Below are 27,251 nucleotides of genomic sequence, written 5' to 3' on the forward strand. Positions count from 1 at the left end.
GGCTTACAAATACTGATGTAAAATACTGACCAAATACTGATCGTGTGACCGCAGCCTTACTCTGCAGTCACCAACAAAATGGCTGCTCACTGGGTTCCTGAATATCATCCTCTCTTATCCCTTAGCAAACACCCAGAAGGTGAGGAGAGGAGACATCACACACGTCAGCAGACTCCGCCCATAATTACTGCAGTGCAGTAATGTGAGCTAGTTGTACACACTGTTTTTATCAAATTTCATTAGCTGCTCCCCCTAGTGTTTAAAAGTGGAAATGCCAAACCTTTCAAAATTATTTTTCACATTTTACTAAATTATAAACAAATGATAATATTTTTTAAGAAAATGTAAACATTAATTCTTTACATTTTTTCAATCGCTGGAAAATTATTTTTTTTTATGGCACCTTCCCTTTAAGGATAATGTGAAATAGTTTGTCAGAAGTAGATGCCTATGAAGATGTGTTTCTTGTCACATGACAATCAATCCATGACAATAAATGTACAAACTAGTAAGATGCTGTGGGGAAAGACAATCATCAAGTCAACGTCAGAGACTTCTAGACAATTAAAAGAAATATCTGTTGGAAGTCTCTGCCAGAGCGGACGAACCAAGAGTATGTGGGAAATCGTACATTTGGCAATTTATACATTTTTTTTTTCAAAGTATTATAATTGTTCAGTTATAGCATTATATATTAAATGGATGAAGAATGAATATTTATGCACACATGTAAAAAAAAATAACACAAAATATTTGTTATGGGATGCCAATAACACGAACCACTGTCTGTTAAAAATATTGTAACTTGAGGCATGGCTGCATATACATAACCCGAAGTGATGTGGTGTACAAGGTTCTTAAAAAGGACCATTCACCAAATTTTTCATGTTGAACTGGACCAAAAGATGCAATAGTGGCCACAGAGCCGAATAAAGCTTTTGTTTTATAAATTTTGCCTCTGTTACTGAGATATTAAAGTATTAGGTTTCCAATGAGTTAACAGAAGTTAGGCCCAAGTTGATGTTATCAGATCGATATCACTGGGGGCTTGTACTACTTTTACCTGTATGATGCTGACCAATCATGAGCAGGCACTTATACTCCAAGGAAAGAAAAACAGGCCCCCACAAAAGCTCAGAGCATGTTTCTCAATGTGAGATAATAATAATCTTTATTTTTATATAGCGCTAACATATTCCGCAGCGCTTTACAGTTTGCACACATTATCATCACTGTCCCCGATGGGGCTCACAATCTAAATTCCCTATCAGTATGTCTTTGGAATGTGGGAGGAAACCCACACAAACACGGGGAGAACATACAAACTCCTTGCAGATCTCCTTGGTTGGATTTGAACCCAGGACTCCAGCGCTGTAAGGCTGCAGTGCTAACCACTGAGCCACCGTGAGATGCAATACAATGCTAACATTTCTGCAATGGAAAAGCAAAATAAAAGTATAAAAGTTAAATTCCACTCGGCAGCCACTATTACATCTTGTGTCCAGTTCAACATGAACAATGTGTTAAAGGTCCTTGCTAAAAAAGACCTTTTATGACTTTTTACAGTAGCTATATTATGATATAGGGAAGAGCTGCTTAACACATTTTTTGCATTTTGCAATAGTCCTTGTAGTTTTCGAAATATGAGCTTAAAGTTTTTATCTAAATTTTTCCTTCAGCCACATGGACTGTAACCAGGGCTGTGGAGTTGTTAAGACAAACCTCCGACTCCTCAGCACTGCCTCACTAATGAGCATGTACTGTACATAAAGTGCAGCACAGATTAAGCTCAACTAACAGCCAAGATCCTTAGATGAGGAATAAGATGAGGAATAGAACAGACATTTATAGGACATTTCCTAACTTTCCGAAATAATGAAAAAATGTTCAGCACATCCTACACTGAACTACTGTACCAAATGTATTATAAATATTAGGAGTCTGTCCATTTTATACCGACTCCACCAAAATGGACACTGACTCCACAGCCCTGGCTGTAACCAGATTCTTCTCAGGTGGCATGTACTTTTTCTACCTTTGTGATGCTGACCAATACGGGCAGGAAGCGTCACAAAGGTGGCACATACAAAATACGCCCCAGAGTCGGTAAATCCAAGGATTCTCAGAGAGAATTGTCCTCAAAGATTATATTTCTTGGTTCATATAGTATGGAAACAGGAAGAGAGCAGCAGCAGGAGGTGCAGATTATTGTAGGAGCTAGTAATAGGCAGTCTAGCACTTTTTGGTGAGCTGCCTCATTTGGCATGCTCAACAAAATGAACCGGCTTCTTTGGATACCAAAGGGATCCCTATCAAATATGTATTCACACAGGTGAGTACATATTTAAAGGGAATCTGTCAGCAGGTTTTTGCTACTTTATCTGAGAGGAGCGTAATGTAGGCAAAGAGAAGCTGAATCCAACAATGTATGACTTAGTTTAATGGGTGCAGCCGTTCTCATACAATTGGAGCTTTTAAATTTAGAATGAAGTAGAGCTGTGAAAGCTAACCCACCCACACCAGTCTAAACCCGCCCACACCAGGCTCTCGCTGTCCATAGATAGTGTGGTGCTTCTCGCAGGTGGGGCGTTGTCAGACTACTCCAGCAATGTTATCCTCTTAGTGATAAATCCTTCACAGTTAGTAAACAACAGCACTGTGTTTGACACATCCCTGAACTCTGTGTTTCACCCTCTATCTCCTGCTGTCTTCAGATTACACAGCAAAAACCTGATGACAGATTCCCTTTAGCATAAAAACTCGGCAACCAAAACCATGGTCACCTACAGCCAACCAATGAAATCACTGGCTGGGAGGTGTTTCGGCTGCCGGACATGACCATTTTGTTTTGTTTTGGCCACTGGTGGGCATAATTTTGGTTGCTAAATGCAGCTGATTTTGTTAAATATGTGCTCATCTGCTACTCTCCCTCCTGTATTCATGCTGAATGAACCTGGAAATATAGGCAGCGAAGACTAATTAAACGGAGAATCCCTTGTCTGAATGTGTCTGGGATTGTTTTCTGAATGCTCCATCTAAGACTTCTGAGACACATCCTGTTTTATGATTGGCCAGTGTAACATAGGTGAAAAAAGGACACACCCCCTGAGAGGAATCGGATATCACCCATGTGACTTGGGAAAATGTTGATAAAAATTTTATAAGCGCATACCTCTGGAATTACCAGGTCTATTACAAATCAAAAAATAAGCAAAAAACTTGGTAATCCGCTCTTCCACACCTATCTCAGGATATAGCCAGTTTAAAAAGGTAGATTATCATGAAAGGTCCTATTTATACGGAGTCTGTGAACAAAAAATACCTGTTCTTTCCCTCTTCCTTGCTCAAAAGCTCTGACTTAGCAGGAGGTAGAGCAGGGCTTAAGAAAAGCAAAAATATGTTGCTGTATTAACAAATTTGTCAAAAAGTTCTGAAACACTTTTTTTTCAGCAGCCAATTAAGCAAATGACATTTTGCATAGAAAGAGTTTAATTTTGTGTCTTGGGATATCAAGAAAATGTATGTGCTTTGAAATATTCTCTGTCTGCACAGAATGACTGTTCAAACCAAGCACTGGTGCTCGGTGCACTATTGGTGAGGTTAAAAAACGAGTGCACCTTCTCATCTAATTGTTTTACATTTATAACAGCCCCCTATTCCTTAATTGTCTGATCTGACATTGCATGAGCCACACATGAGCAGAGATCAATGGAAAACAAGTAGGCGCACACGTGCATTTAACTACTTGGCCATACTATGGGTGCATTGAGCGCGTAAGCTTGGTCATTTTGTGCTGATAGAATCGTATTTTAAAAGGACCACCATGCTTTCCCCCTTTTCCTACACTTCTTTGTACTAACTGTGGAATAGAAATGAAAAGAACAGGGGGTTATAATTAGAGATGAGTGAATATATTCACAAAATGATAGCCATATTTGCCTTATATGTGCCACATTGGGGCCCTGTTCGTGCCGAATTTATGTTAGACGATCGTTTCCGAACATATTTGCTCATCTCTACTCCCATTGACCCCAATGGCGTTCGGCGAATAATGCAAATACGGTGATCATAATCCGAACCGAATATTGAAAAATGTGCTCATCTCTAGTTATAATACCAGAATTAGGAGATAGGGTTCTGGATTTTTAATTGTTTAGATACACCAAATTGTTGACTGGTAGTGTGAATTTCAGATCTGTATCATCTTCTAGAACTGCTTATTGTACTGAATATCAGAAGCAAATCACTTGGACAAAATTGCTTGTTAAATAAAATTGAAAACTTACAGGAGCTCCAGGAAAATGGTCAGACAGCTCGTAGGGTTCCTCTGGAATCCAGTGCCCACGTTCTAGAGACCACAGCACCTTTATATTTAATAAAAAGGGCCATGAGTTATTAGTGTAATTAACAGTTACACAAGTTTTTTTTTTCAGGTTATAGCCATTTAAAAATGTGAGTGCTTTAAGACATCTATATAGGTGCTTTAAGGCAGAGTCAGTAAAGACCAGTGATGAGCGCAAGTGCTCGTTACTCAAGTTTGCCTAGGGTGCTCGGGTAGGCACAGGGTCTCGTGGTTGCTCGAGCGAAATGTTTGAGTCCTCGCAGCTGCATGTTTAGAGGCTGTTAGCTATAAAACATGTGGGGATTGCCTGACAAACACGGGCAATCCCTGCACAGTTTGTGGTTATCAAACAGCTGCGAAACATGCGGCCGCGAACATCTCACTCGAGCACTCATACTCAGTGCTTAGTCGAGCACCCTCAGCAAGCTTTAGTAACGAGAACTTGCGCTCATCCCTAGTAAGGACTCACTCAGATGTCCGTGTTTCATGTACGTGTTCTATCCGTATTTTTCACATGTACACATTATAATCTATGGTGCTATTCATATATATGTGCTTTTTCCTGGACCGTATATCTGTGCAAAGATCACAGAGACATGTCCGTTATATTCCGGCAGCACAGATGAAAAGTGTCAAAACAAGTCAATGCGTTGACGAAAAACACGTACAGCCCACGGATGATATCAGAGTACAATCTGTGAGCGGTCCATATTTAACATTTCAGATAGAAGCTTTGTAATTTATTTATCCGGAAGTGAAAACCGGTACCATTTTCTAAAAACAGTGATGTCTGACTGTGGCCTAAGACCCATCTAAACCAGAGTCCAACAGTTTTGTAGTCTGTGGCTCTATTCCAATCTGTGCTGCTTAAAAATGATCAACAATCTTTTGTAGTACACAATGCCATTATAGGTTTAGAGGTTTTCATAAGGAGGAGAGGAGATGCAGTAAAAAAAATTTTTTTACATGGTATCTTTCTGAAAAGCAAAAATATGCTGATATTTCAACATGTTCATCAAGTTCTAAAATGCCTTTAAGTAGCCAATTAAGCAGAGTACATTTTGGTTGGAAATCGTTACTCTCAGGTCATGGGAGATCTAGCACATTTCTATGCTTTGGAATGAATTAGCAACAATTGTCACTGATTTATGCCCAGCTTTAAAAAACATGTGAAACCCTGCAAGTCCTCTGGTGATGCTTAATTTGTGGCACAGCACAATAAACAATCCAGCTGTCATTACAAAAGAAAACAAATTGATGTCAGAGATTAATGATGGGATGCACACGAAGACATGCAATCATTTTGTAATGGTTTTAACATTATTTTAAAAGAACACAGCAATTTAATTGTTGGTTTTAACCCCATTCACCATCATTTGGTAGAATTAATTGTAAAGGAATATGACCTCAAAGTGGCTACTATCGAGAAAAAAAGAAACAGAACTCATATGGTCCGCATTTATTATGAGCAGAAATTGCACAGGTTACAAAGTTGCAACTATAATTGTGCCATATTTGCAATATTTGTCTTCTTACACCAAAACAGGCAAGAGAAAAAATAGGCATGGTTAGGCTCTTTTGCTTTTTATTTTTGCTCTCCTTTCAAGAGAAATCACTTTTTCCATTACCGTAATATAGCCAATACAAGCACTTGTTTTATTTTTAGACAAACGGAAGTCTGAATAATACCATTCATTTAACATTAAATATACCGAAGAAAGGGGAAAAAAATTTACGGTAATAGGATGACATTGTAAAAAAAACTGCAATTCGGGTTTTGTTTTCATTGTGTTAATAGTGCACTAAAAATAATCTGCTACCATGATTCCCAGGTCAGTACAATTATGAAGATACCAAATTTCTGTCACTATATTTTCAAAGTAAAAAAATACAGCGACATCATCATCTAAATGCTTCAATGAGCTTGGGCGCACCTTCTTTAACTCCAATATTGTGATTGTGTGGTCCTGACAGTTACTATGGCAATCCAAGACCAAGTAATGATTATAGAGTCTGCCAGCTTTAGTAAGCCATTTATATTTTTACTACTAAAATCTGTGGAGAAAATCCAATCACGACGAACATTTCATCCATTAGAATTTTATGCTTAAAACATACAACTCTGCCCTTCACCTCTCCCCACAAAACTACTTCATCACCCTTATCACTGCACTATCCAACAATCCTAAATGACTCTTGTACTATTCATTCTCTCCTCAATCCAAGAGTGCAGGTCCCCATCAACAGTGCTGATGATTTGTCCAATTGTTTAAAATAAAAAAAATTACAATATCCGACAGGAATTTTTCTCGAAATTCCCCAATATCAAGCATCCTCTTTCCTCCTGCACTGCATCTAGCTAACTTTCTGTCTTTGAACCGGTCATGGCAGAAGTGACCAGGCTCCTTGCATCTTCTCGGCCTACTACCTGCACCAGCGACCCTATTACCCCACATCTCCTCCAGTCCCTTTCTATGAAAGTCACCACTCACATAACTAAAATATTTAAGCACTCTCATCTGCTTTCTTTCCCTCATTTAAATAAGCCAGCATACATCCATTAGTTTAAAAACCATCCCTCAACCAGAACCGTGCTCCTAACTACAGACCTGTCTTCAATCTTCACTTCGTCCCTTAACTCCGGGAATTCTTGGTCCACTTCCGTCTAATCCACTATCCCTGATATCACTCTTTTCTTGACCCTTTTCTATCTGGATTCTGCTGCTTACACTCTACTGAAACTACCCTTACTAAAGTCTCTAATGATCTACTAACAGCTAAATCTAACGGTCCTTACAGCATGCTGATTCTCGTGGATCCCTCTGCAGGATTCACCACTGTCGATCACAAGCTCCTCCTCACTATTCTCCATTCTATTGGTCGCAAAGATATCGCTTTTTCTTGATTCTCCTCCTACCTCTCCTTCACTCTATCTTTTGCTGGCGCCTCTTCCCTTTACGGTCGAGGTTCCTCAAGGCTCAGTCCTAGTTCCCCTCCTCTAATTCTTATCCAATGCCCTTACTGGACAAACAATCCATAGTTTTTATTTTCAGTACCATCTCTATGCTGATGACACCCAATTATATGCATCATGTCCTATCATCATCAAACTCCTTGTGTTTCCTCCCTCCACTAATCTACCTAATCCAAATATTGCCATATCCGTGTGTGGTTCTACCATTACTCCCCAGTGGCTGTCTTGGGGTTATATTTGATTCAGATCTCTCATTCATTCCTCCACATCCGATCACTCACTCTCTCTTGTTGCTTACACTTTAAAAAACATTTCTAGATTCTAGAATTCGACCTTTTCTAACCCTTGACTTGGTAAAAACTGTTACGGTTGAGCATATTCTTTGTAGTCTGGACTCTTGCAACTCTCTACTAAAACCCTCTTACTAAACTCTAAAACGCCACAACAATGCCTCTATCCTGTGCCAGTCATTTCACTGGTTGCCCATCTGTTACAGAGTTCAATATAAACTTATCAATCTCACCCACAATGTGCTCCATGATTCAGCACCACCCTACATCTCTTCTCTTGTCTCAATTTACCACCCTACCCGTGCTCTGTTCTGCTAATGATGTAAAACTAACATCCCCAATAATCCAAACCTCCCACTGCGCCTGCAGCTCTTCAAGCCAAGCGATCACGTGGCACGGCTCATTAAGGTCATGAATATGCACACCTCTCCACTCCCATAGGTGAGGCGTGCATATTAATTACTTTAATGAGTGGAGCCACATGATCGCTCAGCAGGAAGAGCAGCTGGAAGCCGGAACAAAAGGAAGTGTCACGGAGGGGCGCAAGCAGGTTGAAAGGATGACTTTTTTTATAAGATGAATCATACATAGGAATAAGAGGATCAGGATCCATGCACACCAGGACAGGGACTGTGGGGAGCCATGCTCACCAGGTCAGGGACTGGGGGGAGCCATGCACACCAGGACAGGGACTGGGGAGAGCCATGCACACCAGGACAGGCACTGGGGGGACCATACACACCAGGACAGGCACTGGGTGGAGCCATGCACACCAAGACATGGACTGGGGGAGCCATGCACACCAGGACAGGGACTGGGGAGAGCCATGCACACCAGGACAGGGACTTTGGGGGCGCCATGCACAACAGGTCAGGGACTGGGGAGCCATGCACAGCAGGACAGGGACTGGGGAGACATGCACAGCAGGCTAGGGACTGGGGAGCCATGCATAGCAGGACAGGGATTGAAATGCCATGCATACATTGACAGGGACTGGGGAGCCATGCATACAATGACAAGGACGGGGGAGCCATGCATACAATGACAGGGACTGGGGAGCCATGCCTTCAATGACTGAGGAGCCATGCATACAATGACTGGGACGGGGGAGCCATGCATACAATGACAGGGATGGGGGGAGCCATGCATACAATGACAGGGATGGGGGGAGCCATGCACACAATGACTGGGAAGGGAGCCATGCATACAATGACAGGGACGGGGGAAGCCATGCATACAATGACAGGGATGGGGGAGCCATGCATACCACAATAGGGATGAGGGGACAATGCACACCCAGCTTATATTGAGTCAATAAGCTTACCCAGTTTTTCATTGCAAAAGTTGGTGCCTCGGCTTAAACTCGGGTCGGCTTATACTCGAGTATATACGGTATATATACACTGCTCAAAAAAATAAAGGGAACACTTAAACAGAATATAACTCCAAGAAAAATCAAACTTCTGTGAAATCAAACTGTCCATTTAGGAAGCAACGCTGTTTGACAATCAATTTCACATGCTGTCGTGCAAATGGTATAGACAACAGATGGAAATTATTGGCAATTATCAAGACACACTCAATAAAGGAGTGGTTCGGCAGGTGGGGACCACAGACCACATCTCAGTACCAATGCTTTCTGGCTGATGTTTTGGTCACTTTTGAATGTTGGTTGTGCTTTCATTCTCGTGGTAGAATGAGACGGACTCCACAACCCACACAAGTGGCTCAGGCAGTGCAGGTCATCCAGGATGGCACATCAATGTAAGCTGTGGCAAGAAGGTTTGCTGTGTCTGTCAGCGTAGTGTCGAGAGGCTGGAGGCACTATGAGGAGACAGGCCAGTACACCAGGAGACGTGGAGTGGGCCATAGGAGGGCAACAACCCAGCAGCAGGACCGCTACCTCAGCCTTTATGCATGGTGGAACAGGAGGAGCACTGCCAGAGCCCTGCAAAATTACCTCCAGCAGGTCACAAATGTGCATGTGTCTGTACAAACGGTTAGAAACCGACTCCATGAGGATGGTCCGAGTGCCCAACGTCCACAGATGGGGGTTGTGTTCACAACCCAACACTGTGCAGGACGCTTGGCATTTGCCACAGAACACCAGGATTGGCAAATACGCCACTGGCGCCCTGTGCTCCTCACAGATGAAAGCAGGTTCACACTGTGCACATGTGATAGACGTGACAGAGTCTGGAGATGCCGTGGAGAGCGATCTGCTGCTTGCTACATCCTTCAGCATGACCGGTTTGTCAGTGGGTCAGTAATGGTGTGGGGTGGCATTTCTTTGGAAGGCCGCACAACCCTCCATGTGCTCGCCAGAGGTAGCCTTGCTGCCATTAGGTACCGAGATGAGATCCTCAGACCCCTTGTGAGACCATATGCTGGTGCGGTTGGCCCTGGTTTCCTCCTAATGCAGGACAATGCCAGACATCATGTGGCTGGAGTGTGTCAGCAGTTCCTGCAAGATGAAGGCATTGAAGCTATGGACTGGCCCACCCACTCCCCAGACCTGAATCCAACTGAACACATCTGGGATATCATGTCTCGCACCATCCACCAATGTCACGTTGCACCACAGACTGTCCAGGAGTTGGTGATGTTTTAGTCCAGGTCTGGGAGGAGATCCCCCAGGAGACCATCCGCCGCCTCATCCGGAGCATGCCCAGGCGTTGTAGGGAGATCATACAGGCACGTGGAGGCCACACACACTACTGAGCATCATTTCCTTGTCTTGAAGCATTTCCACTGAAGTTGGACCAGCCTGTAACTTCATTTTCCACTTTGATTTTGAGCATCATTCCAACTCCAGACCTCCGTGGGATATTAGTTGTGATTTACATTGATCATTTTTAGGTTTTATTGTTCTCAACACATTCCACTATGTAATGAATAAAGATTTGTTCCCTTTATTTTTTTGAGCAGTGCATATATACACACACACACATATATCAGGGAAGGTGCCATGGACAAAGTCTGTTGGAGCTGAATCACTGCTCTACCTTATATTGTCCCACAAAGGAAACCCTCTTCCAGCAGAACAGAGAGGAAAATGCAAGTCTTGTCTGGGGTTTGTGGTGTGCTGTGTCAGCACCTAAATGTAGAATCCTTAGTTACTGTACAGCACGAAAACGTAGTGAAAAATCTAGGGTTTCTGGCCATTGATTCTGGTAGGAAAATGTGGTCCATAAAGTCAATATACCTAACTAAAGGATTTGTCCCGGCCGCATGTCTCTTGGCATCAAAATATAGTGATGCGTGCACGTTTATTTACTGCGGCGTCGCAGTGGGCTTTTAGTGTTTCTTACTGCCAGGACTGCTTCGAACTACACAATCAGGACACGCAGGCGGCTGCACAGTTCTTCCAGCCGGTGAGCAATACTAAGGAGGCTTGTGCTATAAGGCTTCCACAGGATGCGGCACCTTTCACTTCACAGGTCCAAGGCGCCTTCTGCTCTTCCAACAACTTTTCCAGCAGGAATTCCCCGTGCATCTGGACAGGTTCGGATACCGTTTCAGTTCAGCTTCAACCTGCCGCTGCTCTTTACTCATTCGGGTGCTGTCACGAGGGGATGTCTCCGTATCCCTTTCCAGCTCAGCCTCATACACTTCTCATTCCTGTAGGCTCCGACAAAGAAGGCAACGCTTTATCTTCCTGTCTTTCACTTTAAAAAGCCCTCCCTTTCACATCTTACAGACATATCACAGTCTCTTAACCATGTTCAAACAACAGTGAAATCTTGTGGCATGTTAACAACATTAAGGGTAATGTCACACAGTGGCACTTTGGTCGCTACAACGGCACGATCCGTGACGTTCCAGCGATATAGTTACGATATCGCTGTGTCTGACACGCTACTGCGATCAGGGACCCCGCTGAGAATCATACGTCGTAGCAGATTGTTTGAAACTTTATTTCGTCGTCAAGTGTCCCGCTGTGGCGGCATGATCGCAGCGTGTAACAAAGGTGTGCACGATATTCCCAATGTCCCGTATGACTTCTACATCGCAACTACGTCATGAAATTATCGCTCCAGCGCCGTGCATTGCAAAGTGTGACCGCAGTCTACGACGCTGGAGCGATAATCAAGCGACGCTGCAACGTCACGGATCGTGCCGTCGGAGCGATCAAAGTGCCACTGTGTGACAGTACCCTAACTATAAAGAAACAAATCCTTTGACAACAAATACAAAGATTATTCAGGAGTGAGTACAATTACATTTATCTTCAATTATACCACCCTGGTGAGCTGACACACATCTCACACATTCACTTACTGTAAAATGCTGTGTTTTCTCCTGGGGCAAAAACACTCAGTGTGAACAAGCCCTTAATATTTAACTCAGATGCGTTTAATATCACTAGTTAATGACATGTTTTAAAATACAGAGCAAGATATTATTTGGCTTCTACGGTGCAGTCTATATTGAAAATGATATATCAGCGCGTGGAGAATGGCTGTTATGTCATACATCGCTTTCTATGTTTTCCCTCAGTGGCACCTCAATTCTCAGCATTTTATACTGTTTCTTTTGCGCTGTAAAGTAATTGAAATGATTAATATTGAAGTGATGATCAACTGGGATACTCAGTGTTATGAATACACGAGTGTCTGCTGATTGATCCAGGTTCAGAGTTTATGCTTTAGGAAAGTTATCATTTTACTGTTGTGTATTTTAGCAGCATGGATGACTGACAAAGCACAGACAGAACTGGTTCTTATGCAGCAACTACCGAACATTACGCAGATAAGCCACACAAATAAACACAGAAGCTAATGACTTTTTAGCAAGCTTTAATATACAATGACTGGATTCATTTTAAAAAGCCAAAGACCTAACGGGAAAAAAAGAAACAAAAATGATCAACTATCAGAATCTTTTTTGTTAAGATCACCCTTTATACAATAATATAAAATGCTTAGGCCAACTGTATCTAACACACATTTCTATACTTGCTTACATTAATTGAAAGTGTTTGAGAAAGTACTCATTATCCATTGCTTGTGTCTAGTTTGTGTGTACAAACTGCAAGCAATTTAAATAAAAGTACAACGATCGTAAAAAGCATGGAGAAAGTACAAAAATACTATGACTCAATTAAGATGTGGACCGGCCTGAGGTTTCTTGCCTTTCTTTATTGTTATTACATTTTAGTTTTTAGTCTATGTAAATAATGAAGGATGTCACCAGAGAGAATCACGCAGAATCCCTCTGCTGCCATCACACGTGAAGGATCCGCACCTCGCCTCACGTCAATATAACGTCATCGGGATCATTTGGTAACGTCTCCCAACACGTACCAACGTGACGTTCCGCACCCGGTGGGGACACGCAAGGTCAGCTTGGCATAGTTTTACACAGACACTGGCCCAGGGAGTGAGGGGATGCGGCCAACACAGATGTGGCCCACACAGATGTCGCACCACGCTCACCCACAACCTTGGCATGCTAAGAGGTCGCTTTCACTAGCCCCAGTGAAACAGAGCGCTGCCACCAGTTCCTAATTTTATATAAACCTAGTCCGTTAACAGCGTTATATTGGGCCAGCAGCGAACCCCGGTAGTACGGAACATTAAACCGAGAAAAGGACATGTGGATTCGTAAATTGAGATAAAACAGCAGCCCAAGGTTAAATTATATATTTGATCCCCTTAAGTGCACACTAGACAATACACTGTATACACAATGGTTATACATATATCATGGTCAGATATGCAAATACAATAGTGGTAGGACAAAAGATATAAGCAGAATATATGGGTCAGTTACAAGTAGGTGAAAGGTCTGGCTTGTGGAGGAGGGGCTGCCACATGGGAGGTTTGTGGTCCCCTCGGTTCCTGAACTTCTCACATGATATTTTGTCTTAACCTCCCCAGAGAAAATGCAATAGGCCAATCTCTGCAGAAGCATTTAACCCTCTGGGTCGCTCCCTTTCTGCCTTCTGGGCTTAACCTAAATCCCCTCTGCAGCTGCAAAACTCCAAAACTTATAAAAGTTCATAACTCCTTTCTGGGCGGTCCTAACGCCATCAGATCCAGATGGGCTCCTGCTACACGTTCAGACCTAACACAGCTTTACTATCTGGTTTGGCTGTTCAAGGTATCTCCCCAATCAGTGAGGCTTGGACGGTTCACAACCCAGCCGGGCACTTGCCATGTTCTGGGTATCTCAGAAATATAACCGGTGAGTGGCCAAAGCATACGATAAGCCCATATTCTCCTTATGAAATCCTAGTTGTCCAAACACAGCAGACCACATGGTTTGAATTGACAGGGGGTCTTGGTCTTCCTGTAGGAGCTGGATTATAGCTAGCTGGTGGGGGTGTGAGTTCTGTCACTCACAGCCCTTTGACTCTCAGGACCCTCCCTGCTGCTTGGCTTTCGGGTACAAATACACACTGAAGGGCTTTTATAATCCCACTGGATTGTGGCCCGATTCTAACGCATCGGGTATTCTAGAATATGCATGTCCCCGAAGTATATGGACAATGATGATTCCAGAATTTGCGGCAGACTGTGCCCGTCGCTGATTGGTCGAGGAAACCTTTATGACATCATCGTCGCCATGGCAACCATTATGACATCTACGTCGATACTGTGCCCGTCGCTGATTGGTCGAGGCGTATTCGCGGCAGACTGTGCCCATCGCTGATTGGTCGAGGCAACCTTTATGACATCATCGTCGCCATGCTGTGCCCGTCGCTGATTGGTCGAGGCCTGGGGGCCTCGACCAATCAGACGCGCGGGATTTCCAGGACAGACAGACAGAAAAACCCTTAGACAATTATATATATAGATAGATGCCAAATAGGATACAAATGATTGATAAGGAATTAGATCTCCAATATTCTTCACAGTTCACTTAACCCCTTAATGACCACTAATACGTCTTTTTACTGACCTGAGATATAAGAGAATAGCATCCCCATACAGGTGACAATCCAGCAGCTGTCAGCTGTACACTATAGCTGACAACTTGTTGCATTAGCCACAATCAGTGTTGTCACCGTCCATATCTGTTTAACCCCCTAGATGCTGCTGTCAATAGTGACTATATCATATAAATGTTTAACAGAGTGTGGGGGCTTCCTCTCTATCCCCATCGGCACCCTGAGATTATGATTGTGTGGTCCTGTGTTTGCCATGGCAGTTCACAACCAAATAGCGGCCTTATTGTCTGTCGGCTATAGCGGCCTGTTCAGAAGTTAGCGACATATAGGTGGTAAAAATACATTTTTTTATTCCGGTCATGTCACTTTGCATTAATACCTGAAAATCACCTGAAGGGTTAATAAACTACCTGACAGCGGTTTTCAATATGTCGAGGGGTGCAGTTTTAAAATGCTATCACTTTTGGGGGTTTTCAAATATATAGGATCCCTAAAGTCACTTCAAACCTGGATAGGTCCCTCAAAAAACAAATTTTGTAAATTTCCTTGAAAAAATAAAAAATTGCTGCTACATTTTTAAACTTCCTAAAATGCTAACAAAAGAAAATAACATTTTACAAATGGTGCTGATGTAAAGCAGACATGAGGGAAATGTTATTTATAAAAAAATTTCTGCAGTATGACTAGCTGGATTAAAGGGATAATCAAAGTTTTATAAATAAACACAAAACATATTGACCTAAATTTACCACCATCAGAAATTATAATGTGCCATGAAAAAACAATCTCAAAATCACTGGGAATTGTTGAGTTATTGCCACATAAAAGGGACACTGGTCAGATTTCAACAATTTTACATGGTTACTAAGGGGTTAAAGGGAATGTGTCACAAGGTTCTCTCTATTTTAAAAGCAGGAAATTATTACTAGAGGACTAGTAAACCTGCTGCCAGGTAGTCAGGCATATTCAGGAGCTCTGTATAACCCCGCCCCCACTACTGGCTGGTAGCTGTCTGCGTATTTTACACATGGGCAGAGAACTGTAAATCAGTGGTGTGGGTGGGGTTATACAAAGCTCAGTATTCAGAGAACTGCTAGATCTGCAGCAAATATCAAAATGACAGTAAGCAGCTCAGTAAGTGACACATCGCTAGAATCAGGGTCTCTACCCCTATGTTATGCAACTCTCAAATGGGGTAGAAAAAGCCTGGTGACAAATTATTTTTAACATAGTGTGATCTTTATATACAATGATTCATTGTTAGCTATTTAGTCATTTCACACGCCTTAGCACTTTATGCATTTTTATGCCAAATAGTCCATGCACATATAACTGTAATTTATGCACCTTATTACATACACTCACACATTTCTATGCGAAATATAACATTCAACAGATATGTTTTTCATTCATCCTTGTTTTCTAGCTACACATGTTCTTTTCTTTGGCATATTTTGTAGGTCCTGTAGGTAGTATGCGCTCTGTCTTCCCTCTCCGGGTCTTCGGATCAGCTAGCACTAGTATCATGATGAGCCTGCGTCACTATGGAGAAGGTTTCCTTGGTGTCACCAAGCGTTATGATCATATCCAACGAGCGGAAGTTCCCGTGATGGGGAGACTCTCAGACAGCGCAATCTCCAATGTCATGGTTCTGGCACACGCCAGATGACGACTCTGACGTAGACATGACGTGTTTTGTTGCTATTGGCCACACGCGCTTTATATACTTGCCTTCCTGACAAACCCCCTGATGAAGTTGGGTGAAACGCACATTGGGGCACCAGGCTAAATACCATCAGGCCTTCACACTTGTACCATGTAAGTTTACTTATGAATACTTTGCAATATTGAGGATATGCAACACACTGTGGGATCAAAATATATCCTCTGTCTATTAAATGATATATGTTTTATAACCCTTGGTGTGACTTTTTTAGCCCTCCGTTGAGTTATTCTGTTTTTATCTTCTTTTTCTGTATTCTTTTCAAATATAAAGGTTGTGATATAAGTGAAATCTATTGCAGCACATCCTTTTTTTGTTTGGTTTATTTAATGATACACAGGAGCATTTCTGTTACTTAGCCTGCTAGATTGGTTGTAGGTAGTTACCTGTTCTTACATTGTTTGCTATCTAAAATGATTGGAAATATCAATGTAAGCAGTTACCTACCCAGTCAGAGGACAAGATCCAACAGCCTCTGGCAATGCCCAAGATAATATTTAAAGTTCGCCGAGGACTTCCAGCGATCACATGAGAGGTGGTCTCAGAGACTTCATCTGAAAACACAAAGCCTCCAAACTTTTTCACAACTTGGATTATAGTGCTCTGCTTCCTGAAAATATAAAAATGTAAGAATATGTGAAGTGATGCAATAATATTATGCTTACAGTATATTGACTGTAGTATCACATTATGCTATGATTGTCTACTTGTACGATATATCCATTTTCCAAACGCCTTCATATAAAAATGTAATATTGGAAATTAAAAGAATGGTTTTAGACACACAGGTATGGTGTAAATTGTGTGCGCGATTAAAGACATAAGCAATGATGAACAAATTAATATAACTAAGACTGCACCAAGTAAAAATATGATATATATCCTAAGAGCTACAACAGATATGTATATTTGTAAAGCAAATACATGAATTTTTGCAGTCAGGCAGGAGAACTGTCGTACCCGATAAAGTTCTTTGACCAAGCACTTATTTAGATACAGATTGAGATGATTTAGTCAGATAATCCCCTTAACCGTAGAAAACGTCCTAATAATTTGCACTGTGCTAAGCCAACATGGGGTTTTTGTTAGTGGACCATGCCAATTTCTAGAGGGAAACACTGTCCCCTTTAACATTGGTCGGATTTCAACAGTGCTGCCCAATGTGTCTGTGATCAGTATTTTGCCGCTCCCATTAGAAAAAAAAAAAAAAAAAAAAGAATAGAAACAAACGAAAACAGGCTATGTTTATGGCAGACACAGACATGGCTGTGAACAGATATTTCTATGATAAGCGTACAAGGGTTCCTTATATGACCTATTAATAATATAATAATCTTTATTTTTATATAGCGCTAACATATTCCGCAGCGCTTTACACACATTATCATTAGGAGAGTTCATCCACTGCAAGGGAAATATCAGAGGCATACTTTTAGGGGTGCTCTTTATGGGAGTGTCTTTGTCTTTGGATATTGCATTTAACATCACAGAAGGACTTTACGTTTTTAGCTTTAAAAGTCCCATGTCCACAGGATAGATGATAAATGTACAGTACTATGCAACATTTGCAAATTATGAATGCTTTTAAAAAACAGTGTTAATATTTTCGTCTTTTTTTCAATCATACAATATAAAGTGAATGAAAAAAGAGAAGTTCAATCAGGATTTGTTGCCATCTTCCTTTGTCTTCAAAGCATCATCAGTACTTCTAGGTACACTGGCACAAAGTCAGGGATTTTGTAGGATTATAGTGAGATGAAGGAGTCATCAATTATGATAGTGATTTTCATATACGGTATAGGTCGTAACACGGTGGGTTGAAAAAAAAAACTCATCTGTGTAGGAAACTTAAAACTTGGTGACGGACAGCCAAACTGCTGTTTCATACCTACCTCTCCATACATGCACACGCATTAGGGGCACACATAATAGGGCCTATTAATAGGTGTTTTTTGTACCAACTTTGAGGATGCCTAATCTTGGATGTTCATATATATTTAAATCTGCTTCAAGTACTTTGTACAGATATAATTCAATTGTTGCTCAGAGACAGTCTTTGTCATGATCCCACCAGGAGGTCGGTCAGTGGATGACACACACAACGGGATGGTACAGGGGAGAGGAAGGCCCTACCGATAGGGAATGATGGATGGGACACCTTAGCTCCAACATGAGCCTGTCCCTGCACACCCCTAACGCCCTAAGCGGATCCTTCCCCCTTCTGCCATCACGAGCCCCGTCCCTCGCTGACTCTTTGCACGGCCCTGGCTAGTGCACTGGCTAGCAAGGGCGCTAGCCTCACCACTGCAGATGGTACAACACAGGGGGTGGTGACAAACACGAGACAAACAAGGTATAAACACACTACTTCGCTTCCAGACTCCGCTGCCAAGCTCCACACCGCAGATGACACAGAAACAGGACTCCAAATTACAGAAGTAGCTGACACCAGACAGCTGCAACAGCAAGGCTGGTCTCCATAGAGAAACTATCACCAACAGCTGATGCATCAGGTGACCATTTAAAGGATGGTGCAAGTGGACCACCCACATCAGCTGACCTAGCAACTCTGCAGTTGCAGCAGGCTGCCAGTAGGGGAAACTGACATTAACTCCCGCTGGCCTAAAAGGAAAAAAGCTACATTAAAAACATAGATCATCATAGATCGCTGCTAAGCAGCAGAAATGCAGGTGTGCTATGAGCGCCGCCCACAGGGTGGCGCTCACAGCTACCGGGGATCAGTAACCATAGAGGTCTCAAGGACCTCTATGGTTACTATACAGAAGCATCGGTGACCCCCGATCATGTGACGGGGGTCAGCGATGCGCTCATTTCCGGCCGCCCGGCCGGAAGCGCCCGTTAAATGCCGCTGTCAGCGTTTGACAGCGGCATTTAACTAGTTAATAGGCGCAGGCGAATCGCGTTTCTGTCCGCGCCTATTGCGGGCACATGTCAGCTGTTCAAAACAGCTAACATGTCCCGGCTTTGATGCGGGCTCACCGCCGGAGCCCGCATCAAAGTGGGGGTTCTGACCTCGGACGTACTATCCCGTCCGAGGTCAGAAAGGGGTTATCTAGATCCTTAATTCTATTCATATTTCATATTTACATGCTTTAGCACTACAGAGTGCAACTTTGTTATCTATAGAGAAGGCTACTCCTAGATAGCACATGTAAACACCAGTTTTCTGATTTGGAAGAGCCAGTCAGTTTTTTGTTATTACAAAATCTGAAGAGTCACATATTTATACACAATTCCTGTGTCTTTTAGTGAATAAATATGTGACACCTCAAAATATGTGTTATTTTTTTGCAGCTTGTTACTGTGGTGTCCCATGATTGGGAACAACTTGTTATGTATTTTCTATGTTATGCATTTCATTCTGCTGTTGCTAGGGAGAAGCTCTGCCCTTAGAAGTTTGTCCCTTTTTCTCTCCTGTAGTTGATGATGTCAGCCTATGCTCCCCCCTTCTTTCTCATTATCAGTTTGCTGTAGCCATTTTGGATGTACATGTGTACTTCTCTGTTTGGGATTACTCGTTCCACCTGCTGCACTGTGCTTAAATACAAGATTTCAGAGAAAATCAACTCTTTCTCCTGGACTCTTATTACAAGTCAGTGTGGCTGAGTTGGAACTATCTGTGGACGCATTGCATGTGAGTACAACAATCATACAGTAATCTAAGGGATTGATGGCTAAGGATTTAGAGACTCATACTGCCTTAAAAAGCCAGAATAGTTACCATCTTTTTCGTTAGCCATTAAAAGGTATCAACCACTGAGGACGAAAACCATAAGAACTGTAATGCAGAAAAATGGCAACATGTGTTCTGGACTGATCAGTCAAAATGTGAAATACACAAATGTATGTGTTTGCCAAAGAACTTTAGAGCGGTAGACTAATTAATGTCTGCAGGCAACAGAGAAGCATGGTGGAGGGACATTGCAAGTGAGAGACTAGAAATAGATTTGGTCAGGATTAATGGTGTCCTCAATGCTGCAAAAAAAAATAAATGGCAGAAACGTATCCATCACACAAAACAATCAGACACGCATCTGATTGGATTAAAGTTTATTCTTAAGTAGGACAATGATCTAAAACTTACAGGCAAAGCCATTAAGAACCATATTCAGCATAAAGAAAAACAAGGAGTCCTGGAATTAATGATCTGGCCTCCACATAGCCTTGATCTCAACATTGATTCTCCCTGGGATTACTTGAAGAGACTGAAGGATTTACACAAGGCTAAATCCACAGAAGGTCTGTGGATACTACTCCAAGATGTTTGGATCAACGATCCTAATGAGTCCCTTTAAAAACCGTGCACAAGTGCACTTGAGAAGAATTGATGCATATTTGAAGACAAAATTTCTGCCCCACCAAATACGGATTTGATTTCTATTTTGTTCATTCATGTCGCAATTTGTTAATTGATAAAATTAAACTATTAACACTTTTTTTTTTTTTTAAGACATTCTTAATTTGCAGCATTTTTGCCACACCTGACAAATGTTTGCACAGTATTGTATATTCACCAAGTCAATGTTTCCTGGTTAAATGCAGCAGTGGTCACACACGTGCACTACCTCTCCATTCAAAACAATGGGACTCGGCTATATATGGTGGGTACAGAAAGTATTCGGACTCCTTAAAATTTTTCACTCTGTTTCATTGCAGCCATCTGGTAAATTCACAAAAAGTTCATTTTTTCTCATTAATGTACACTCTGTACCCCATCTCGACAGAAAATAAAAATAGAAATGTAGAAAATTTTGCAAATTTTATAAAAAAGTAAAACAAATATCACATGGTCATAAGTATTCAGACCGTTTGCTCAGACACTCATATTTAAGTCACATGCTGTCCATTTCCTTGTGATCCTCCTTGTGATAGTTCTACTCCTTCTTTGGAGTCCAGCTGTGTTTAATTAAAATGATAGGACTTGATTTGGAAAGGCATACACCTGTCTATATAAGACCTCACAGCTAACAGTGCATGTCAGGCCAAATGAGAATCATGAGGTCAAAGAAACTGGCCAAGGAGCTCAGAGACAGAATTGTGGGAAGGCACAGATCTAGCCAAAGTTACAAAAGAATTTCTGCAGTAGTCAAGGGTCCTAAGAGCACAGTGGCCTCAATAATCCTTAAATGGAAGAAGTTTGGGACCACCAGAAGCCTTCCTAGACCTGGCCGTCCAGCCAAGCTGAGCAATCGTGGGAGAAGAGCCTTGGTGAGAGAGGTAAAAAGCCCTAAGATCACTGTGGCTGACCTCCAGAGATGCAGTAGGGAGATGGGAGTAGTTCCAAAAAATAACTATCACTGCAACCCTCCACCAGTCAGGCCTTTATGGCCATGCTAACGCAGCGCTTTTTATCAGCATCAGCTTACACAGAAAGGCAAAAAAAAGCAGCGTTTGCGCTTTTTATGAGCATGCGTTCGATATTTCCAGGAGGGTGTGTCTCAAAACAGTTCCTGGACATGCGCAGTCCGAAACAGCGCATCGAACGCATGAGTATGCAGGTCCTTGCATACGTATGCGTTCCCATAGACAGTAATGTGTTTTTTTGACGCACGGATCCGCATGCCTGCGCATATTTGACTGATTTTTGACGCTTCCAAAACTGCAACATGTTGCGTTCGCCACGCTCCGCCTCACAAAGTGAAAAAACGCATGCGTACGCAAAAGCTTGCGAACGCATGTCCATGCATACACCATGTTAAACATAGGCAAGCATGACGCATGTGGATCGTATGCTGCGCGCACAGACGCAAATGTGAAACCAGCCTAAGGCAAAGGGTCTGAATAATCATGGCTATGTGATGTTTCACTTTTTCTTTTTTAATAAATTTGCAAAAATTACTACATTTCGTTTTTTTCAGACAAGATGGGGTGCAGAGTGTACATTAATGAAAAAAAAATGAACATTTTTGAATTTACCAAATGGCTGCAATGAAACAAAGAGTGAAAAATGTAAAGGGGTCTGAACACTATGTACCCATTGTCACTCTCATAGACAATAAAGCTAGTGCGTATGTGTGACCACAGCTCCATTTAAGGGGCTATGGTGGAGGGCAGGACCTCTGCTCTAGTAATTGGTGGGGCATTTAGAGATCAAACATTTATCCTCTGATTAATTGATAAGGGTGGTTTATGGGTCACCTACACTTAAAAAGCTTGAGTTTGGATGAACTGTTTAACCCCTTAGTGATGGAGCTAATTTTGACCGTAATGACCAGGTCAATTTTGTTTTTTATCTGACTAGTGTCACTTTATATGGTAACTCTGGAACAAGTCAAAGGATACCCAATGAGTCTGAGCTTGTTTTCTTCTGACACTTCATGCTAGTGGTAAATTTTGGTTGCTATGATTTGCACATATTCATGAAAAGATAGAAAATTTGACACAAAGTTTGAAAATTGTGAAATGTTCAAATTTTAATTTTTATGCCTTTAAATCAAGAGAGTTATACCACACAAAAGTTAATAAATAACATTTTCTGCATGTCTACTTTACATCTGCATCATTTTTTTTTAAACATAATTTTATTTTCTTAGGAAGTTGACCAGCAGTTTCTCATTTTTCCAACAAAATTTACAAAGCCATTTTTTATCGCAGCTGACATCCGGCACTATGTGCCAGGAGTGGTCACGGACCGCCCCTGGCACATTAACTCCCCGGCACACCGAAGCATCGCGCAGGGAGGGGGCTCCCTGCGGGCTTCCCTGAGACGATCGGTACAAGGTGATGTACTCACTTTGTACCGAGCGTCTTCTCCCTGCAGGCCCCGGATCCAAAATGGCCGCGGGGCTGCATCCGGGTCCTGCAGGGAGTACTTCCGGGTCAGGGTCCGGAGCAGGCTGCAGAGCAGCCTGCTCTGATGAAAGATCGCCCATCTGACAGAGTGCTGTGCAAACTGTCAGATGGGCGATCTGTGATGTCCCCGCCTGGGACAAAGTAAAAAAAAAAAAATTCCTAAATAAAGAAAAAAAAAATATATTATTCCCATAAATACATTTCTTTATCTAAAAAAAAAACAAAAAAAACAATAAAAGTACACATATTTAGTATCGCCGCATCCGTAATGACCCAACCTATAAAAGTGTCCCACTAGTTAACCCCTTCAGTGAACACCGTAAAAAAAAAAAAAAAAAAACGAGCCAAAAAACAACGCTTTATTATCATACCGCGGAACAAAAAGTGGAATAACACGCAATCAAAAAGACGGATATAAATAACCATGGTACCGCTGAAAACGTCATCTTGTCCTGCAAAAAACGAGCCACCATACAGCATCATAAGCAAAAAAATAAAAAAGTTATAGTCCTCAGAATAAAGCGATGCCAAAATAATTATTTTTTCTATAAAATAGCTTTTATCGTATAAAAGCGCCAAAACATAAAAAAATGATATAAATGAGAATATCGCTGTAATCGTACTGACCCGAAGAATAAAACTGCTTTATCAATTTTACCAAACGTGGAACGGTATAAACGCCTCCCCCAAAAGAAATTCATGAATAGCTGGTTTTTGGTCATTCTGCCTCACAAAAATCGAAATAAAAAGTGATCAAAAACTGTCACGTGTCTGAAAATGTTACCAATAAAAACGTTAACTCGTCCCGCAAAAAACAAGACCTCACATGACTCTGTGGACCAAAATATGGAAAAATTATAGGTCTCAAAATGTGGCAACGCAAAAAATATTTTTTGCAATAAAAAGCGTCTTTCAGTGTGTGACAGCTGCCAATCATAAAAATCCGCTAAAAAGCCCGCTATAAAAGTAAATCAAACCCCCCTTCATCACCCCCTTAGTTAGCGAAAAATAAAAAAAATTTAAAAAATGTATTTATTTCCATTTTCCCATTAGGGCTAAGGTTAGGGTTAGGGCTAGGGTTAGGGTTAGAGCTAGGGTTAGAGTTAGGGTTGGGGCTAAAGTTAGGGTTAGGGTTGGGGCTAAAGTTAGGGTTGGGGCTAAAGTTAGGGTTAGGATTACATTTACGGTTGGGATTAGGGTTGGGATTAGAGTTAGGGGTGTGTCAGGGTTAGGGGTGTGGTAAGGGTTACCGTTGGGATTAGGGTTAGGGGTGTGTTTGGATTAGGGTTTCAGGTAGAATTGGGGGGTTTCCACTGTTTAGGCACATCAGGGGCTCTCCAAACGCGACATGGCGTTCGATCTCAATTCCAGCCATTTCTGCGTTGAAAAGTAAAACAGTGCTCCTTCCCTTCCGAGCTTTCCCGTGCGCCCAAACAGGGGTTTACCCCAACATATGGGGTATCAGAGTACTCGGGACAAATTGGACAACAACTTTTGGGGTCGAAGTTCCCTTGTTATCCTTGGGAAAATAAAAATTTGGGGGGCTAAAAATCATTTTTGTGGGAAAAAAAAGGATTTTTTATTTTCACGGCTCTGCGTTGTAAACTGTAGTGAAACACTTGGGGGTTCAAAGTTCTCACAACACAGCTAGATAAGTTCCTTGGGAGGTTTAGTTTCCAATATGGGGTCACTTGTGGGGGGTTTCTACTGTTTGGGTACATCAGGGGCTCTGCAAATGCAATGTGACGCCTGCAGACCAATCCATCTAAGTCTGCATTCCAAATGGCGCTCCTTCCCTTCCGAGCTCTGCCATGCGCCCAGACAGTGGTTCCCCCTCACATATGGGGTATCAGCGTACTCAGGACAAATTGGACAACAACTTTTGTGGTCTAATTTCTTCTCTTACCCTTGGGAAAATAAAAAATTGGGGGCAAAAAGATCACTTTTGTGAAAAAATGTGATTTTTTATTTTTACGGCTCTGCATTATAAACTTCTGTGAAGCACTTGTTGGGTCAAAGTGCTCACCACACATCTAGATAAGTTCCTTAAGGGGTCTACTTTCCAAAATGGTGTCACTTGTGGGGGGTTTCAATGTTTAGGCACATCAGGGGCTCTCCAAACCCAACATAGCGTCCCATCTCAATTCCAGTCAATTTTGCATTGAAAAGTCAAATGGCGCTCCTTCCCTTCCGAGCTCTGTCATGCGCCCAAACAATGGTTTACACCCACATATGTGGTATCAGCGTACTCAGGACAAATTGTACAACAACTTTTGGGGTCCATTTTCTCCTGTTACCCTTGGTAAAATAAAACAAATTGCAGCTGAAACAAATTTTGTGTGAAAAAAAGTTAAATGTTCATTTTTATTTAAACATTCCAAAAATTCCTGTGAAGCACCTGAAGGGTTAATAAAGTTCTTGAATGTGGTTTTGAGCACCTTGAGGGGTGCAGTTTTTAGAATGGTGTCACACTTGGGTATTTTCTATCATATAGACCCCTCAAAATGACTTCAAATGAGATGTGGTCCCTAAAAAAAAATGGTGTTGTAAAAATGAGAAATTTCTGGTCAACTTTTAACCCTTATAACTCCCTAACAAAAAAAAATTTTGGTTCCAAAATTCTGCTGATGTAAAATAGACATGTGGGGAATGTTACTTATTAAGTATTTTGCGTGACATATCTCTGTGATTTAAGGGCATAAAAATTCAAAGTTGGAAAATTGCGAAATTTTCTAAATTTTCGCCAAATATCTGTTTTTTTCACAAATAAACGCAAGTTATATCGAATAAATTTTACCATTAACATGAAGTACAATATGTCACGAGAAAACAATGTCAGAATCGCCAAGATCCGTTGAAGAGTTCCAGAGTTATAACCTCATAAAGGGACAGTGGTCAGAATTGTAAAAATTGGCCTGGTCATTAACGTGCAAACCACCCTTGGGGGTGAAGGGGTTAAAGTGATTTTGAGGGGCTTATATGACAGAAAATACCCAAAAGTGACACCATTCAAAAAACTGCACCCCCTCAAAACCACATTCAAGAAGTTTATTAACCCTTAAGGTGCTTCACAGGAATTAATAGAATGTGGAAGGAAAAAATTAACACTTGCTTTCACAAAAATGTTAATTTAACCCCAATTTCTTTTATATTTACAAGGGTAACAAGAGAAAACAAACCCCAAAATTTGTTGGGGAACTTCTCCGGAGTAGGCTGATGCCTCATTTGTGGGAGAAAACTACTATTTCGGGGCATGTCAGAGCTCAGAGCGCCATTTGACTTTTTGAATGCAAAAATAGCTGGAATCGAGAGCAGACGCCATGTCCCGTAGGGAGAGCCTCTGATGTGCCTATACAGTGAAAATCCTCCCACAAGCGATCTCATATTGGAAACCAGATATGTGTATCATGGCAGAGGAGAGAAGAGAAGAATGATTTTAATAGCGGGCACTTTTTTTTTTTTTTTTTACATGAACGCCATTATAAATTGAATAACGGCGATCACGTGATTGGGAAAAGGAAAATTCGGCCCTGATCATTTCCCCGTGTCTCAGCTACCCCCTGTAGCTGAAACCCAGGAGATTTTTGGGCGCTATACCCTTATTCCCGATGAGGGAATAAGGCCTCTTAGCGGGTGCCGTTTAAATGCTCATCGGCATTTGTTAAGTGGTTAAATGGCCTTTTTATGAACACAAGGGAGGATCATTTGGTAGTAATCCTATCTGATAGCTCCCAAGTATATGAATAATACTGCACCGCAAATGTGTGGCAAACATTACCATTAGGGTCAAACTTCTGCTCTTTTAGCAGCAACAGAATGTGCTGTAACATTTGACGACTGCAGTAATTGAGCGCATAGTGCACCCTGTATTATGTCTATGGAGCAGCGGGCAGGCCATCATAAAACAGCCTGATTTTACAAATGGGATTCACATAAGACACAGAATATTATAGACTTCCAGCTAATTGTAAACAAGACTGTCAAATAAACTTTACATTAATCGAATCAACACATGGACAAATAAGGATATTGATCTTTAAAAGGAAGCTATCATCCTGTTTAGGCTACCCTATCTGAGAGCAGTATAATGTGGGGAGCAGACCCTGATTCCATGGATGTGTCACTTACTGGGCCGCTTTCTGCATTATTTATAAAATCACTCATTTATGTGCATAAAATGTGTATTACAACCCCCCCACATCACTGATTAGCAG

General features: G+C 41.7%; 1 protein-coding gene across 4 annotated transcripts in view; it reads right to left on the reverse strand.

Annotated features, from left to right (window-relative positions):
• Positions 1 to 27,251, reverse strand: part of MCPH1 (microcephalin 1) — a 435,753-nt gene that overhangs the window by 236,742 nt on the left and 171,760 nt on the right. For 3 of the 4 annotated variants that reach the window (XR_013221834.1, XM_077290052.1, XM_077290055.1), the window contains exons 11-12: positions 16,672 to 16,834; positions 4,287 to 4,364 (exon numbers count right to left, since the gene is read on the reverse strand). Coding sequence is in view for 3 of the 4 variants with exons in the window: in XM_077290052.1 (XP_077146167.1) it covers positions 4,287 to 4,364; positions 16,672 to 16,834 (241 nt within the window). In the remaining variant the exon portion in view is untranslated. The remainder of the gene's footprint in view (positions 1 to 4,286; positions 4,365 to 16,671; positions 16,835 to 27,251) is intronic. The other variant, XM_077290054.1, reaches the window with a different exon arrangement.

The sequence above is a fragment of the Ranitomeya variabilis genome, chromosome 2 (genome assembly GCF_051348905.1).
Source record: "Ranitomeya variabilis isolate aRanVar5 chromosome 2, aRanVar5.hap1, whole genome shotgun sequence".
Taxonomy (NCBI): Eukaryota; Metazoa; Chordata; class Amphibia; order Anura; family Dendrobatidae; genus Ranitomeya; species Ranitomeya variabilis.